The 19,082-nt window shown below is 34.0% G+C and overlaps 1 protein-coding gene across 1 annotated transcript in view; it reads right to left on the bottom strand.

Moving 5' to 3' along the window:
• Nucleotides 1–515: 515 nt before the first annotated feature.
• LOC118748776 (rabphilin-3A) overlaps nucleotides 516–19,082 on the bottom strand; it is a 24,909-nt gene continuing 6,342 nt past the window's right edge. The window contains exons 2-4 of the mRNA XM_036483453.1: nucleotides 1,983–3,390; nucleotides 1,690–1,904; nucleotides 516–1,010 (exon numbers count right to left, since the gene is read on the bottom strand). Coding sequence (XP_036339346.1) covers nucleotides 707–1,010; nucleotides 1,690–1,904; nucleotides 1,983–3,390 — 1,927 coding nt within the window. The 3' untranslated portion in view covers nucleotides 516–706. The remainder of the gene's footprint in view (nucleotides 1,011–1,689; nucleotides 1,905–1,982; nucleotides 3,391–19,082) is intronic.

Raw genomic sequence — 19,082 nt, 5'->3', positions numbered from 1 at the left:
ACCATAGTTATTTAGAGTAAACAAAGAAAAAAGCCTGTCACGCCAGGCATTCGCATAGTATTCTTACATAGCATTCCATATGTATGTATGTTGGTTTGATTGATGCTTGTTGAACCAATTTAAGGACACTTAAAAACAATTTATTATCTCCATACGGGTAAATGTATTATGTATGTTTGTATGTATGGATAGTATATGCAATAAATATAAAGCAGCAAAATTGGGTAATAACTGCTAAATGAAGGGGGTTGGTGTTGATAGTGATGGTAAAGTCAAATTGAGTGGTGTTTTGAGCTTTAAATACATCTGTATGAAATACTTAAATATTTATGCATTAATTATGCATGCACATACATATGTACATATATCAGTTTGTATAACAAAATAAATTAGAATACGTATTTAAATGTTTGGCAACAATTTCTGTGGGTGGATTACATGTGTACATATGTACTTATGTACTTGACTTGTATGTATAATACATAAATACACATCCATATTTAGATTAATTAATGTATGTAAATGCGCCAGGCAAGGTGCCACATACGAGTACCTACATACATATGTATGTAAGTATTTATTTTTTCACGCTTACTGCTGTATATTATCAGGTCTTTAATAGGTGTACAAATTTGAATAATTTTTATTTTTTAGCATGCAATTTTTGTTTGTTTTTAACCACTTTCCACTTTATTCCAACCTCGGCCTAATGTGTAGGATGTTCACCTGACAAACAATGCCATTTCTCATGAAAATGATCCGGTAATTTTATACAATCCAGCCACTGTTGCAAACGTTCACCCTTGCTATTGTAACCAATTACCAAACTGCCCAAAAAGTCATTACTTTTGCCAATGTCCTTATCCCAAACGGTAATAAATAGAGTTTGCTTATTCAAATCATGTGGACTCGATTCGAAAAAGAACTCTTCACGATATATTGGATTGAGTGTGCGCCATTTAACACCGGTTTTGTATTTTTTGTTTTTATGTGAATCAGGTTTTAGTTGTCTAAAAAGAAAGAGGAAGAAAAAACTTCTTAGTTATTCATAACAGAGATTAACTGCAATTAGCGTAGTGTGAATTTAATGTGCACACTTCAAAATAGAGACTAGTGTAGAAAATGTGAAAATTAATTCATTAGCATATTTAGTGGAATTTTTGAAGATATAAGCTTTAAAATTAGCGCCCTGTGACACATTTTGCCCGATGGCAGAAATAATTAAAAATAAGGTGTTAAAATTGATCTTTTAGAAGGTACACATATAGTATATGTATGTATGACAGAAAATAAAACTGTATTAATTGACACCAAATAAAGATCTATAAAGAACCATCTATGGTTTTATTTTCAAGTGGTCAAAATAGCACAGTTCTCTTAAAACAAAGCACTCTAGTTGAAATTCAGGAAATTAAACGAACTCGTTAAAACGACTTCCGCCAAATGGCGCATTAAACATACCTCAAACTGACAAGCGTAATTTCTTCAAATAATCAAACAGTAGTGCTGCTTATTTTGCAAACAGCTTGTGTTAAAGTGTAATAAAGCATTGCTTAAACGTTAAATGAATAAGTAAATAGTTAAAAGCTACATCAAGTGAAACAAAAAAGTGAATAGTACAGACGAATTTAGGCAATTGAAAAAATTTCTCAACAACTCAGCCGCCATTTCGTTACGGCCCTTACTCACAGCTTTACAAACGGATCCGAGCTGCCATTGCTGTCCATTGGTATCAAATTGATGCACTGCTTCACATTTACCACCAATGCCCGCCGCTTGGTATTATAACATAGTGATATAAGAATTTTACCATGTGGCCATTCCTGTGACATTTCAGCCTCATTACTATATTGATCTTCACCGCCCAGCGGCACTGAAATTCGATACTGATTGGTGGTGTGCACCTGCAGAGACAAAAAATAATAATAACACAAAAAGTTGTTATTCTTATGCTCCTAGTAATTTATTCATTCTCAGCTCACCGCCGCCAGCGCAATTTTAGCGCCTCCCAAGTAGTCATGTCCAAACTTGTCATCATCGAAGATCGCTACATATAATGACGAGCTAACCAACTCCTCCGGCTCGACACCAACAAATTGTAGTGTCTCATTAAATTCCGGATTGCGCGTTTTATGCACCGTTTTGGTGCGCAACCAACGCGTGTATTTAGTGGTGCCATCGGGCGTTACAATATTCAACTTACAATACGGATCAGTCAATCCAGCCACATCCATGGCGGGCAAATCACGCGCTCTTACCATTGTGCAGTCCAGGCTGTGTACGTTCTCGCGATAGCTAACCGCTACCTCTAGCCAACCAAGCAACTCCCGACAGTGCAAATTCACTTGATTATGACTATGCACTTGACTGCTTGTGGCTGCTGAGTTGCCCGACGAGCTCTCGCCGCTGATGGACCATGACGAAGAGACTGAGCTACGACGCGTATAATTACAGTTGCTCTCACGTCTGTTATTCACAGTCGAAGTGACAGTCGAAGCAGTTGATATGGTATCATATTCTGGCTGACTATATTCTGATCTACCTGCCTGAGGGCGGTTGGTGAAGAAGGAGTTGGAAAGTTTCCGCTCACCACTGTCAATAAAGCTGCGTATAGATCCGAAGGTGCGTAGGCGAAAGCTGTCATCGCGCTGCATGCGCGTCGCCGACGGTGAAACATCAGTATTGGCAGCATTTCTATTGGTTACGCCGGCTATTGTTGATGACGCTGCCGCGCGCACTGTGCCTGTGGCGCCATCAACAACGTCAGAGCCGCCACTGCGGATGGCCACATCATTCCCTATGCCATCAACTTCCTCTTCCGAACTACTACTATCGTCTACATGTATTGTCAGCTTCTTTACGCGCACTTTACGCGTGGGTGTACTGTTACAACTTTGTGCACCACGCGGTGGCAGCAGCACATTAGACATGGCGGCGCCACTAGCTGACTGATGTGTGGGCGTTGAATTAGTACTGCTAGGCGCATCATAATTGGGAAGCCCTTTAAAGAACCACGCGCCCGATTTCTTCCACATTTCACGCGTTTCAGAACAGATGCGACACAACCATATTTCGCGCGTACGATCAGTGGTGTGATAGCGTATATTAATGTCGACGCTACACTTGGCACAGACTGACTTCTTGCAATCTTCGCAAATTATGCGTGTAGAACGCAACAGTCCAAAAGTGTCGCCGCAAAGGCGACAACAATTTGGACCGCGCTCGACGGCGCGCTCTTTGATTTTCTCTACACGTTCGACAAGCCGGCCGACGCGTTGCCGCTCAGCAATCTCGATCTCCTCATTGCGACGTATAACCGAAATAATGGCGGCCTGTTCGTCAGGTCGTAGAGGTTCATTAGTTTTCGAACTGCTCCAGCCGGCGCGTAATCTGTGAAAGGATGAAAATATTAAAGGTAAGTTTAATGCAATTAAAAAAAAATCAGCTTTTTATGAAGCATGTAAAGTAGGTATTAAATAATAATAATCTTGTTCAGGGTACTTCAGGATGCGTAAGTTTTACAGGATGTACAGGAAAAATTGTTTTCGCTATTAATAAACCTTATGGAAGGTGACATACGGGAACAGCTTCCTGTAAAAACCGGAAAATCGAAGAAGTACTTCGAACAGACTTTATTTGTATGCAGAGCTACCAAAATAAAATCCGGACCCGGTACTAAATACGTTCGGGGCACCAGCTCAACCCAACCCAAAAAATTTTTTTATTAATTTAGCAACCTAGCAAAACAGTATTTTAATCTTCGAACTTAATTTCCAAAAAATCCACTCCCTGAAAACTCCGGACCTTGGCAAAAACATGGCAGGTTAAAATTTTCGGTGCAGTTATAGAACCGCGAGTCGAAGTTTTGATGTTTTCTCTTTTCATCTCTTTTTTGTACTCTTTCTCTACCTAAAAATGAAAGTTCCATTTGCTCGGCGCTAGCGCCGCATAATTGTGGAATGCTTCATGCAAATTGTTTGGCTTGATGATTTTTGACAGTTCTTTGGCGCTTGACGCTTCAATTTAAGAATGACAGTTAGTCATTAGCGACGCGACACTATTGACCTACTATCAAGAAAGCACAAAAAAGGAACGCCATACCGTAGAAGACTTGCCGGGACAGTGGAGAAGATGAACGGCTGGAATGATTCCATGTATGAAGGGCTGGGCCAACAAAACGTTATACACCACTTAGCTTTTATTCGACCACGAGTACTTCACGAAATACCCTTACAAAGTAGACAAAATAGAGTATCCAGGATACATCTTCTTATGGGTTGACTGTTGCTAATAAATAAGCATCTATTTAGAAGAAGTGCTACGGAGAGAAATGCGGGTGCTGGAAAAAGATGCAAAGAAGGAATTTCTATAATGGGAAATATGGAACACTATGATGAAGTATGGCGAAAGGTATAAAAAGGAGGAAGACGCACAGGGTTTTGACTATGTGGAGGCAGGTGGAAATAATAGTTAACGTTCACCGATTTCTATAAAACTTAAAATATTGTTGGATATAATATTATGAAATATGTATGATGGAAACATTAGATTTCATGAGATGAAATTTAGTTTGAGTACTCTCTTCTATTTGTAAACTCTAAACATAAAATATAAAAAAGATTGGGTCACTATGACGTCTACAACTCGCAAACTATTTAAATCTGATGAACTTTTTATTAATTTTTATTTCCTGCTTTCCACTCTCAGAAAAAGAAAGGCTATAAATAGTAAACAATTACTTACATAGGTGTTAATATTCTCAAATCGCCTAATTTCTTGAGTGATTTTTCCTTTGTGCGAAAAATTATTTTCGCAAAAAGAAGCCGAAAATCGAAAATTACGTATATTTGCAAAGTCGCATGAAAATATCCATGACGTGAAATTTTGTATTTATGGCTCTTAATTTTCCCACTCTAAGCCCAGCAGCTTTGTTTTATCAACTGTCACCATAATTTTTTTCCAACTGCTTCCATATAGTCGAAACACTGTGCGACGTTTCCAAAGCTGGCTGTGGGAGGTGTTTTAGTTCACGGCCAAACCACCGCTGTAGCAACAGCTTTGGTGATAAATCATCATTTTAAACACTCACACCCGAAAAAAATTTTCTTTTACCTTATAAGTCCAAAGACACTTTACAAAATCCAGTTTAAATTGATTTCAACACACACCCTCACCAAACCTACATGCTTTGTCATTTCTTGGAAACTGTTGTCTGCGCAAACAATGCTGCAGAAGTCCTAAGGTTGCCAAAAGTGGCACAGACTACTTGATACTGTAAGAAATAGGAGCAATAAATCTTTTCTACGTCTTTCAAGTTGTATACGAAGAATTTGGTAGCGTTAAGCTGCTGCAATGCATACAAACAATCAAATTTTCACTGTCATGGTATATTATTTGTTCATTCAATCTAACTCAACAAACTACCGTTAAAAACTTTCTAAACCCTACACTCATACATACATATTATCAAATTTCACTTGTCAACCCAAGCGAGTTGCCACGGCCATGACCATCATACATGCCACTTGTCACACCATGCGTAGATACTATTGTGTTTACTCGCATGGTTGCGTATACGTCTAGTGGCGCACATACATAAATTCTATAAATTCACTTTAAAGGTTATACGAGTGAGTGACACACAAAATACTGAACCGAAAGAACAAACCATCTTCACAAGTTGCTAGCCAATTGCTTTGCTTATTTGCACACATATGTATGTACATGTATCTATGCATGCAGCTATGTACATATGTGTCAAGTTCATGGCTACTAGCAAGTGATAGTTAAAATTAATTAAAATTACATACATACATACATGCATACTTTTCTACCAAAATAGACCACATAGAATAGTATGCATAGTTAAAGGCAAAGGAACTCCCAAAAGTGTTAATGTACTCTATCGTAAAAAATTCATTGTGCATGGTTATCAATTTTTCCCTCACCGTTGTCATTGAAAATGCGCTACACTTTTAGTTATTTAGTTTTCTTTATTAAAGGAGCCCTTAACCTGTGATGCCACTCCCGCGCTTAGCTCCTACTATATTTAACCTCATTGTTATACATTTATTAAACAAGCCTCTTGCGTCACGTCAATTACATGACTCAACGAAACCGCAGCTGAGTGATACTAAAAAAAAATTTAAGAAGCAAAATTCTTTAGCAATTTTTTTGTATCTGTTTGCTTTTTGTTTATTTATGCTGTTGTTTGTTATTTTCTCTTTGCTTGTTTATCGCATGAACACGAGATTCTTAGAGTCAGGACACACTATTTTATTAGAGGACGATGAGGTGAAAGCAGCTCAGTATTTTCTATTAGATTGCCCAGCTTTTGCGAGGCTAACATTTCGGCTCGCTCTTTCTGACTAGATCTGAGGAGCTTTCAGGTAATAAAATTGGCCGTATTCATAGTTTCGTAATGGCGTGCAGCGTTTCGCCGACTAAATTATTGGTCCCTGTTCAGTTTTCGTGGTATCACAAAGGACAAGCTCTTAGGGCGATTTCTTTTCTACTGAAAAATTTTTGCCTTCTCAATGCCCAAGGGCAACATTTTTTTGTAGAAAATAAAACGCCATTGATTGCCTCCATTATATCCTAACCTTACCTAACCAGGGCACGTTATACACTTTTTATAGGTATCTGTGTAGATTAGTCAGTTTGAGCTACGGTTTGGTGGTGAGTGCACACTAGGGTGACTCAAAAACAGCAAAGTCGGAATTGTAATGCTCTCACCCCCTATGATTGCTCTATATCGAAAAAAGTATACCACTATTTTTTTATTTTGAAATCAAAAAATATTTAGAGGTCGCTCAAAGCGCTCAAAGTTTTCCATGTATTTTTATATGGGAAAAATACAATTTTTCGTAGAAATGGTATGGAATTCTTGAAAATCAATATTTTTCGATCGGAAAACTCCGGTTCTCTTCAGGATACTTTCAATAATCATACCCAATTGTTTATTTAACCATTTTTTAATACCAACGATTTTTTATTTGTCGCCCCATAGCATTTTCCGGGGTTTTTGTGGGTTTTTGACGGACCTATAAATTATAGTTGCTATGAAAAAATGGTTAAATAAAAAATTGGGTATTATTATTGGGAATCTCCTGCAGATAAGCAGAGTTTTTGGTAGAAAAATATTGATCTTTAACTATTCTATACCATTTCTACGAAAAGTTGTTTTTTCCCCATATAAAATACATGGAAAACTTTGGGCGCTTTGAGCGACCTCTAAATATTTTTTGATTTCAAAAAAAAGAAATAAGGATATACTTTTTTCGGTATAGAACTATCCTAGGGGGTGAGAGCATAAAAATTCCGACTTTACTTTTTCACATGTATTTTTGGACCACCCTAGTGCACACACTAATAGACTCGTGGTCCAACGATTTCTCTCAAACGATTTGTTATTCAATAAGCAATTTTGCTTTTAAATTTCACGTTCGTTTTTTAACCGACTTCAAGAAAAGGAGGAGGTTATCAATTCGTGGGAATATATACGCATATATATTTTTTTTATGTGCATATGTTACCGCATAACTTTGGACCTTTCTATAATTCTTTTTTTAAAGGGAAAATGGTACCTCAGAGGGGGTCCTATACTAATTTGGTTTCGATTCGATCATTAGATCATGAAGAAATTAACGGTACTCTTAAATTTATATATAGGAGTTGAAGTCGGTTTTGTTTTTTGCTTGAAAATTACTTGTTAACATAGTAAACTCCTGCTTATTTTATTTTTTTAGGTTTTTCTTTTATTTTGCTTCAGTTTTCTAGATTTTTGGGTTATTTTTTAATTTTTAAAGTAAAGTGTTGTTTTTTTTTGCAACTTTTAATGTTAAGGTGTTTTGACATCGGATTTTTACGGTTAATATTTTGTGAATTACATATGTAAGGTACTCGTATGCTGGTGTTTATTTTAAGCTTTTTTAAGTTGAGTTTTTTACATCTTTTAAGTCAGGTTTGCTTTAATTTTTTAAGTATTTTCTTTTTGATTTAACAATTTTTTAGTAAATGTTTTCTTATTTATTGTTAATTTTTTTCCTAAAAGCTTTTTTTAATAAATCTTTTAAGACAAGTTTTTTTTTTTTTTTGAGTTTAAAACCCCAGAAGTTAAGTTATTTTGGCCATAACACACATTTTCAAGTTCAGTTTAAATACGTTTTTTGAGCTTCGAAGTTGGAACGTTTTTACCAGAAGTTTTTGTTTGTTGTAAGTTCTAAGTTCTGTTAAATTTCATAAGGTTGCTTATTTTTCGCGGAAACTTAAGTTTTAAGACAGTAAGATTAAGTTTTTAAGTACATTTTGTGGTTATTTTTTTTTAAGTTCACTGTATTATATTTTTTTATTTACTTCGTTGTTGTAAGTTTTTTCTTAAGATAAGTTTTCAGTTTCTTAAGGAAAGTTTTTTTTAAGTTTCAAGTTAGGCCAAATGATAGATTAAGTTTTAAGAACATTATTTCTTGTTTAATTACTTTAGGTTTTATTTTTTTCTAATTGATTTTTTTTATTTAGCTATTTATGGCCTAATAGCAATTGATATTTAAAATTTTATTGGACTTGAGTTCGTTTTTCATTTGAAAATGTTTGTGGAGTAAAAGCAGTAATTTACAAGGTTAGAAGATATATCCACTAGTTCAAAGACCACTCATAAAACGGTCTAAAGCTCAATAAAATTTTTAAATATGTTTTCAGTTAAGTTTTTTCTTAGTACAAAGTTTTCCTTTTAGTGAAGCACTTTTGGTTTCTCTAACATGGTTTGACGACTTAACTATCGACCGCTCAAAAGTCTGCAGTGTGTGCTGGCCATTAGAGTCATTACAAACACCAGCCAAAGGCAAAACGAAAAGTCATGTGGTACATATGTACATGCATACATCCATACATATCTACTTACAAACATTTATATGTTGGTGTGTATTACATGAGTTCAAACACTTATTTATTTACATACTTGTACATATGTACATACATGTGTGTGCACTCTTAAAAGGTAAGCACTTATTTGCGTGTGCACCCTCTGAGGTTAATGGCATACGTTTGCTCTATACGGCAGCATTCTGTCTGCCGGTTTGTCGTACCTGCGTACATACATACATATGTCCGTCATATGAATAACAGCCTTAAGGCCGACTTACTAACTAACGAGTGAGGTGGTTATTTTGTGTCTGTGCTTGTTTTATTGCCTTGATACTGGCTTTTTGTTTGTTAGTAGGCATTTGAATGTTAGATACATATGTATGTATGTATATATTTTAGGGTGGTCCTTAAAAAACCAATTGAAGGATTTTTTCAGTTTCAGCCCCGCAATCGGTAATACCGCAGTCACAGATATAACATATAAATTTTGGTTCCGATTGGAGACGGTTAAGGCGTGTCGCACAGGGGGCAAAGTACAGATTCCTCTATAGAGACTCAAAAAATTAAAATTAATTTTTTTCATCTAATAATTTAATCGCTTCTAGTCGAAGATGTAACATATAAATTTTGGGCCCGATTGGGGCCAGATGCTTCTATGGACTCAAACAATTAAAAATATTTTTTTTTCATTTAATAGCCAAAATCGATACTTCTAAAGTCGTGGATAACACATATACATTTTGGTCCCGATTGGAGTCAGTTATGAGGCTTCTGAAATCTGATGTAAAAATTTGCTATCTATATTTAAGGACCACCCTAATGTACATGCATAGTATTTGTGAGATGAGCACGAGTGCAAACACGTTTTCAACATTTTTGTTTTTTCATTCCTTTTTTTTCATTTGTGTGTTTTGTATTTACTACCGCAGGCAAAATGTGATTGCCGACGTGTCGTTTACTTTGTAATGTCACTTTCGTTGTTGTTTTTGTTGTCGCTTCTTACTCAATCAAATATGTTGGTGAGTGGCAGTGCTTTACATCTTTTGTCAACACAAAAACAAATAAATCAGCTTTTCAAAGAAGCAAAAAACAATAGACTTGGTAGATGAAAGATAAAGAAGGCGAATAAGGTAGCTAGAAGGTACAAATAGCGGGTGTGTAACTCGTATATACACTAGCGGCTGATTGGCTGAATCTTAACCGAGATTCTCAATAAAATAGTAGTGTATCCAGCCCATTGCTTAATCAATTTACAACTCTTATGCTTGTTTGTGCTGAGAAACCCACTGCAAACCGCCAGCAAATTCAAAAAAATTTAAAACTCATTCCAGCCGCCTTCGTAGAGTCGAATTTGCAAAACAGTCGTCAAATTTCTTGGGCTTGCTTTTTATTGGGTATTGCGTGGTTTTTAATAATTTATGCTTACGAAACGTATTAAATATTCTCAATGAGACAAAACTACGTTGCGGGTGGCAAAATTTAGTTTTGAATTGTTTTAGACAAATGTTACACTGTAGAGACGCTAAAATTACACAAAAAACGCTGAGACACGTAAACTTAATTTTAAGTTTGCATTGCGAATGAAAAAAATTCAAATTTTAATATGTTGCTCATACGCCATGTGCGATTATGTACGAGTACGGCCATGTGCGATATGGCGTATGAGTAACCTTATTTCCTGTTCTATTGCATACTAAAAATTATTACCCATTTTCATTTGACCATTCAAAAGAGGTTTAAATATTTATCCATCGATTTTCATCGCTCCAAAGATAGCCATCATATATCGTCCGCCTCATGCCAGAAGCAAGAATGTGTTTTTGTGTTAATGGGTTGACTTGATTAACATTTGGATGCTCTATTTATGTTATACCAAAACCCAGAATTTCATGCGTACACGGAAACCACATACATATGTATGTAAGTATTTTACAATGTCAGTTAATTAGTTAAGTCTCATAAAAAACAAATTCAAACTTGATTTCCCACCATTTTCATTTTTACACATTCATGTTCCTGGCATAAGGGGGACAATATGTAATACTTCCATATTGCTAGTGAAATATGATCGGAATGTGTTTTCAATTCGAAATCAAAGAAAGACAGCCTATGCAAATTTTTGTGATTGTAGAAGTATGTAAACTATTACATAGAATGAAGTGCCTATCATATCATGGGCGATTCAAAGAATTAAACAAACAAACAAAAATTTTACGGTCTCATGTTTGCTTCAAGCCGCATGCATAGCGAGCCCTAACCGCGAAAACAATATACGATTAATTTTTTTAACTGAAAATTTGGCCCAAATACATATAAACTGGGATGCGATAGTTTAGCAAGTTTTGGCTATTTTTCTTTATTTAATTTTTTGTTATTTATGGCCTTAATAATAATAATAATAGATAAAAGATTGACTCTTACACATATGTATGTTAGTGTTTGGTCGAGCTTCTCTTCCGATTTGTGACGACCGCCTTCATGTTGTCACACAAAGGGGACTCTGAACTGCGATTGTATTTTTATGAGAAGCTGAAGCTCCATGGCGGAAATACACACCGTGGTTTGCCATTGCCTGCCGAGGGGCGACCGCTGTTAAGAAAACAATTTTTTTCTAAATTTTTTGCGATGTTGCTTTGACCAGGGCTTGCACCCAAGCCCTACGGAGTGGTAACGCTTACTGCTAACCACTACATCACAGCGGTTATAATAGAGGTACATATTTAAATTTTTTAAATACCTAGAGAAAATTTCTCAAATTCATAAATCTTTTGCCAATAAAGCCATATTATTTATATTATTATAAAGGACGATTTACATTAGCCATTTATATCTTTAACATAAGTACTCAATTTATACATATTTGGCGCTCAGACCTACTTAAAAACAGTAAAACTTTAAAAACCGCGAATTTCCAAACCGTTTGCTGAACTCTGAAATGCAGCCGATTTTTTAACATTTAAAAATCGTAAATAGTCCTTTACACTGTAACGCGCATATCTTCAACATAACATAACCTAAAAAAGGCTAATAAAATACTCTAGGCCCAAATCGACATAACTAGTGCCAAAAAGGAGAAGAATAAAATATGAAGTCAAGGCTCCATTTGAAGCGCATACATTTTTTAACCTAAGTCCAAAATTTCCCACGCCCATTTATAGAAGATTCTTCGATCTAAAAAAAAATGCGGAACAAATGTTTTTAACGAAGGGATATTCTGCCGAAATACACAATAAAATCTGCGTGTTGTTAACCTTAGTACTAAAACTGACACGCCCATTTAAAGAAGTATGTCGCGTTAAAGAAAAATCGTCCCTAAAGAACTTTTTACCATATGGGTATTCTACCGGAATCCACAATAAAATGTAAATTGTTGCAAAAACACGATTTTTGGCACGTTGCATCAATCAATTCTTAAATAAAATATATTAACAAATATTTGTTTAAACCATTTCAAAACAAAAACTCATGAAGAAAAAACACTGAAATCCAATTATTTTCATATGACACCGATTTATTTATTTTCAGTCATCCCAAAGCAGGCATTTTCTACTCGCTTTCATCTACTCTCTCTTTTGACGTCTCGTTAGCAGCATTCATTTCATTATATACATACTTTCCAGCTGCATACATTCATTTACTCACTGAAACCACTTGCTCCTCATCAAAACATACAGTAAATGAGATTTTATACTCAACGCTTGTATATCTACAATCCACAGGCATAAACACCCGCGTTTATTGTGTACACTTCAGCTTAAACCTATTTTGTATTAACACCTTTTAGCTCTTTATTTAAATTTCGTGCTAATGTCGGCTTACTTTAGTTTCTGCCTATAAAAACAACTGAGGGTAAAGTAAATAAAGAAATAAATATAAAAGTTTAGAAATCACTTTTATCTGGTTGGTTAGTAATTTGCTACTTGCAAAGTTTATTTAGTGGTTTCCGGATTTTTTTGCACTCGGCTGTTATCCCGCTTTAATGGGAAAGCACACTTTTTACAGCTTTATATATGCATATGTGCATATCTATATACATAATACATGCAACCTTTCTTTTTTGTTTGTTTTTTTTTTTTTTTTTTAGTTACCGTTTTGTTTTGCATGGCTATTCAACCACACCGATTTTGCTTTGATATTTGCTTAGCAACATCATGATTTGTTAAGCGCTTTCATTTTCACTTGGGTGGGTCATCGAGTATTCGGTCTGAGCGAAGTAAAATATAAATACATATACATACATACATATATATGTACATGTGAATCATTGGTAAATATTCAAACAATAATTTCAGTAATGGAGTTGTTTGCCATATTAAACGAAATATGTCAAAACAATAGAAAGTATATGTACGTATTTTAGGAAAGTTTTAAAGAAGATGTAAGTTTGTCTTAAAGCAATGAGATATCGCACAAAAATCGTGAAGTCAAAGATTCCATCAAAGTTCACCCTACCAAAAAGCGCGAATCATCGGGTGAGCCCCCTTCAGAATCGTTGATAGATGGCGCTTTTGTGCTTTCTTCTTCCTTTCGGAGCCCTCAGCTTAATATTTTTCAAATTCTGCCTACATATTATGACCAACAATTTCAAAACCTTACCCTCGTACAGTTTTCCAACAATCAACTTTTTTGTCCTACCGACTGTAAACGACCAGAGCTTTTTTGAAACGCAAGTGTAAAAATGTGTTTTGGCAGACAAGCCACGCAATCAACGGAGCCTTCTGGGCATCCGCTGTTTACATACATATGTATGTTTGTATGTACATTAGATCGTATCACGATGTATGTTACAAAAAAAATTCAATTTGTTTTAAGCGATTTTGAACACTCACTAGCAAAGTATTTCAGAGAAGTAAAAACTGCTTAACCTTCTATACCTTTTTGTTTAATGTCCGATTTCTATGAATGAGTCAAGAAAGCCTAGAGATGTATACATATACATATGTATATAGCTATTATCATATCACATAAACCTTGCACGTGTATTTTTAAGCTTCCTTACTATTGATTAACGGGTGTCGTTATCAGAAAAAAAATATATCTTTTTAGTTTGATGTGATAGGATATTTTTTCCTGCGTGAAGTATGTATGTAGACTTTTTTGTCGTTTTACAATATATAGAGGTTGGACATCAAATAAAGAAGTTGTATAAAAACGCCGATTTAGCTAATTTTACAGGATGTCGAAAAAATTGTACTTTCCCGTCCTAGTGAGTATTCATAATCGCATGAAATAAATTGGACTTTTTTGTGATACGATCTAGTGTTCAGTGACTCAAACAAGTGACCACGTATTGATTTTTTTTAAATATTCATAATATTTTTCGAATTAAATTTTTGGTTGTTATTTTTCTATAAAAATACCGTCCAAGTTTTAACCAAAATTATAACCAAAACACAATTTCAAACTTTATACAAAATTTCGCGAAATTCAACAAATATTTATCAAAATTTCAACTTTTTAATCTGAATCTCTAGAATATTTTTGGGTATGCAGTTTTATATAAAACCCATACAATTTTTGTCTAATAAAGCGCAAGTTTTAACCGGCTAAAAAATCGCGTTGATTTTTCGAGAATTTCTTTTTAAGAGACGGAAATTGCACTTGTATATAAAAAAAAAACGCAAAAGCAGTGTCCAAAAAAAATTCTCAAAAATCAACGCGATTTTTTAGCCAGTTGAAACTTACACTTCTGCATACAAACTGCATACCCAAAAATGTTCTAGAGATTCAGATTAAAAAGTTGAAATTTTGATAAAAATTTGTTGAATTTTGCATAAAGTTCGAAACTGTGATTTGTATATAATTTTGGTTAAAACTTGAACCGTATTTTTATAGAAAAATAACATTTAGCTCGAAAAAAATTTCGAATGTTTAAAATAAATCAACACGTGCTCACTTTTTAGAGGCACTGTACATACATATGTACATATACACTATTTTTGCCTTTTCATTCACATTTCAAGCGCATAACCCGCAATATACACGTGCGTATGTACATATGTATCCCATATTCGAACCATGACCTTTTTGGCTGTTGTACCCGCTGGCCTTTCCACGTGCATTTATCCTGCAAATTTTTAAATATGAAAGCGATCTGTGAAACTGGTCAATGGTGCAGGAAAAAATTAAAACGTAGGCGAAAACGGTTAGACATTTGTTAGGTCACACTTTCAAACATATTGGTAAAGCAATTTAGACTAATAGTTGTTGAAATTTTAAAAACAAATTTCTTAAAGGAATCTTATAAATTGATGTATTTTGGAACGAAAATCTTAACCGTTTTGGTATCTGACTTCACAACTGATCACTGCTATTGTACTAAAGGATAGCTTTTATCAATGAAAAAAAGGTAGGGTAGCTAATTCGAATACTCGAAATCATGACTCATATAATATCCAGTATGTCCAACCATGAATAAACACCAATTTTTAATAAAGTCGGGCGAATTGGTGACTATACAATTTGCACTTTATAATAGATACTAAAATTTAATGGTCTACAAGACTGCATACTCAAAAAACTCTGGAAAAAATTTAAAAAATTTGTAAATTACTCATTTTACTCAACTTCGGTGTAAGAAAAAAATTCGTAGCTCAAATTATTGTCGAGTTCACCCCATAATACTATACTTAAATATTCCGTCCGTTTTGGTATGGAACGCCTCACATACATATTTATGCATGTAATTCATACTCAAATTTACATAACCACCAAACAAATACTAAGTGTACATATGTACATACATATCTTAATGTAAAATAATCACGAAATTTATCGTATATTTGTCATACTTCCCCACTTATGTATGCTTCGTAAACGCACAAATGCGCTTATGTTAATTTGCATACCTTGCTGAGTTCTGATTAACGTAGTATGTAAAAAAAATACTTGATATTTGCACATGTTGATAGGTGGTTTAATAAAATGGCAGCACCTACACTCACTCTTAACCTTTGCAAACATGGTTCGCTTAATAAACAGAGCAGTAATTAAGATTCGTAACATTTTTTAATTAAAATGCAAGAGGTTGCATTGAATGAAGTGGGAATTCAGAACCTTCACGCGTTGACGGAATCACTAATAATTTTAATTATATTCAAATACATACATACATATGTATTTATGTATATAAAATACCCACAGCAATATTTAAGTCGAAATTGCTGCATTTACATAATTACTTATGTATGTATAGCTTTATAAATGAAACAATAAAATTACTTTGATAATAAAAAGCAATTTCAAAAGCGCCAGCTCAAAAGAATCCGGTAGAATTTCCAAATTACTCTTAAGAAATTCAAAGAATTCCTACCCAAGCTATGCGATTCTGATAGGAAAGTAGGTACACACACATACACGCTTCGGAAGGTCAGACGACATTGAGCACAATAATTCGGAGAAAAATGTAATTAAAACTGTACGTTCGCAAAATATTTTTATTTATATCACTTCCGCCTTCATCATTAAACATCATCATCATCATCATCATCCTCGTCGTTGTTGTTCACCTTGACAACGTCATAGTAGCTGTTAGTAACCTCGAACTTTCCATTACTCCGCTGCATACGGCAGCCAATTACTTCAGTTGCTCCCGTTGATTGCTGGTTTAATGTTGAGGTTCATGCTTTCGGCAATGCTTGCCCTTCAAAGTATGCAACGTTGCAGACTAAAATCAAGGTTATTATTGTATTATCTGCATAATAGTATACATACTACTATAAAGTGCGCTCGCTTGTGCGTGGGAGCAAAATAAAATATAACAGCTGTTTACTTTCACTGCTTCTACTGGTATTTTTTTGCAGTTGTTGTTGCATTGAGTTATCAAGGTGCACACAGTATGGCAAACGGAAGCAGCAATAAACAGAAATGGCAGTTGAAATTTGAGATGACCTTATGCAACTATCACTTAACAATTTATTATGCAGGTGAAAAATGAGAGGGAGATAGGAGTAGCTGCATTTCTACATACATACATACATATGTACAATAGAAGGAAGCATTGCATGTTGTGGAGGTACTTTAGTAAATCTATAAAACAAATTTCATGGAATTTGTTACAATGAGAAATTTCGAGAACTTGCAATTTTTCACAAATCGTTTGGAAAATTCTGTTTTGAAAATAATTAAATGAGAATAAAGTGGTCAGTAAAGATTTACTTGCCTTTATAATAAAATAAAACAGAAACTAATAGATTTTTTTTTACCGTTTCAACAAAAAAATACCAACATCATTAATTTAATTAATTTAGTATGCAAATATTTTAAAAAAGTTTTTAGGGAAAGAAATTTAAATTATAAATTTGGAAAAATTTTTTACATTGTGTTTTTTAGCAAATAGTATTTGAGAGGATTTTTGCGTGAATAAAACATATTGACAAATTTGAACAAATTTTCAAACTTCTTTTGACAAAAAATACTAATGGAAAAGTGAGAATTTTTTCCTATTAAAAAAAATTAAACGTATTGATTCAAAACAAAAATTTTGTATAAAAATATTTGACAAAAAATAAGCCATTTTCTATACAATATATTAAGGGTTGCCTACTTAAATAAATATTTAAAAAATAAAATAAATAATTGTAATTTTAGAACTTTCATGCAGTCTGATGTTTTTTTTTTTAATTTAACTCTTTATTTCGTACTATAGAGTTGCCACAAGTTTTTTTATTTTACTATAAAATTATTATCATTTATTCCGCTAAAAAATTCTTTACGAGTTTTAATATTGTCAGTTAAATAAATTTAAATTTTCTAAATTTCAAAATGTTTAAAAAAATGTTCCAAACCTTACATAAAGACTTTTTATACTATCTGATTTTTTGTATTTAACTTTTTATTTCTTCTTTTAGTGTTGCCACAAATTTTTTACATTAATTTTTAATGACATAGACAACAAGTGAACGTCATTCACTTTGTTGCCATATTAACAGTTAAATAAATTTTTCAATATTCTAATGCGGAATTTGGATAATATTTTTATTCAACTCTTTAGAGGCCAAGGGAACCCGATTTTCAAAGAGCCACTGTAGGACGTTTTGAAAATTTATTTTGCCTGTGTGTACTTCTAAATATATCTAATTATGACTTGGCTATTAATTTTTAGAAACAAAAAATGCTACCACAAAATAAAAAAGGGACAGTTAAGAAAATTAAAAAAAACCGTCTTAAATATATTTTGTTTTGCTTTTAATATTTACGTAGGACACAATCAACAAATGAAGTCATATGTTTTATATTAATTTAACCGAGCCTCCTTGAAAAAACGTGCCAAGAGTTGCCATATTGCTCTTATTACAGTAAAATAATTCCAATTAAAGTTTGAAACTCTTAAATTTTTTGGTGATTAATTTAACCCATTTAAAACTATAAAGTTTAAATAACACTTAAAGTGCAATAAACGTATGGAGAGCTCTAGATCAAATTTTTCGTAATTAGGGGCTTCCATTAAAGGCGTGCAGTTAGAAAACTAGGAGCTTCTAAATATTTTTAGCACAAATATTGGATTAGAGATTTCGCTACTACGTATTTAGTCGCAAGTTAAGCTTAAATCTTTTATTAAGTTATCAAATTTTCAATAGCTTATTAGCTTTTGACCTCTGCGCCACTAATACCATTAAATCACTTCGTCCGTCGTTTAGGCTATAGACGGTTGGCGGCCAAGTGTATTGTTGACTTTGATACTTGAGTAAAAGTAATTATAACAATTACAAATTCGTTTTTTTTTATTAAATTACTAAAGCTTAATTAGCGTACTCATTACGAACACAGCATGCGACGCACCACAGAGTCACCACCGGCAACAACACAGCATGCACAGACACATTCACATACATATCAACATATATACATACATATTTAAGATTAGCTCGTAAATCTAATATATTTTTAATAGACGCCAACACACGCATACATACAAATACATAAAAATGCGACCTAATTCATATTACCAGTATAGTCTCATTACTGCATTGAACCACCCCATTGCCTGTGCGCACAGACGTGTGCTCTCCATTTCAAGCCACTTGATGCCATTTCCTTTTCCTTTGTCATTTCACATATTCGCAGTGCATTGACAGCCGCAATGACTTGCATATCCATGCGATGGGTGGTGCTATGAGTGGGTGTAAGAGTGCTAGTGTGATATGCAATGTGTGTTTGCTGTTTGTTGGCGTCAGTTAGGCAGACGCTGACGAGTCTATGTATGTATGTATGTATGTATG

The sequence above is a fragment of the Rhagoletis pomonella genome, unplaced genomic scaffold (assembly GCF_013731165.1).
Source record: "Rhagoletis pomonella isolate Grant_MI unplaced genomic scaffold, Rhpom_1.0 Rhpom_scaffold_00013, whole genome shotgun sequence".
Lineage (NCBI taxonomy): Eukaryota > Metazoa > Arthropoda > Insecta > Diptera > Tephritidae > Rhagoletis > Rhagoletis pomonella.
Note: the sequence above shows the minus strand (reverse complement) of the source record. Positions and strands in the feature narration are given on the sequence as shown.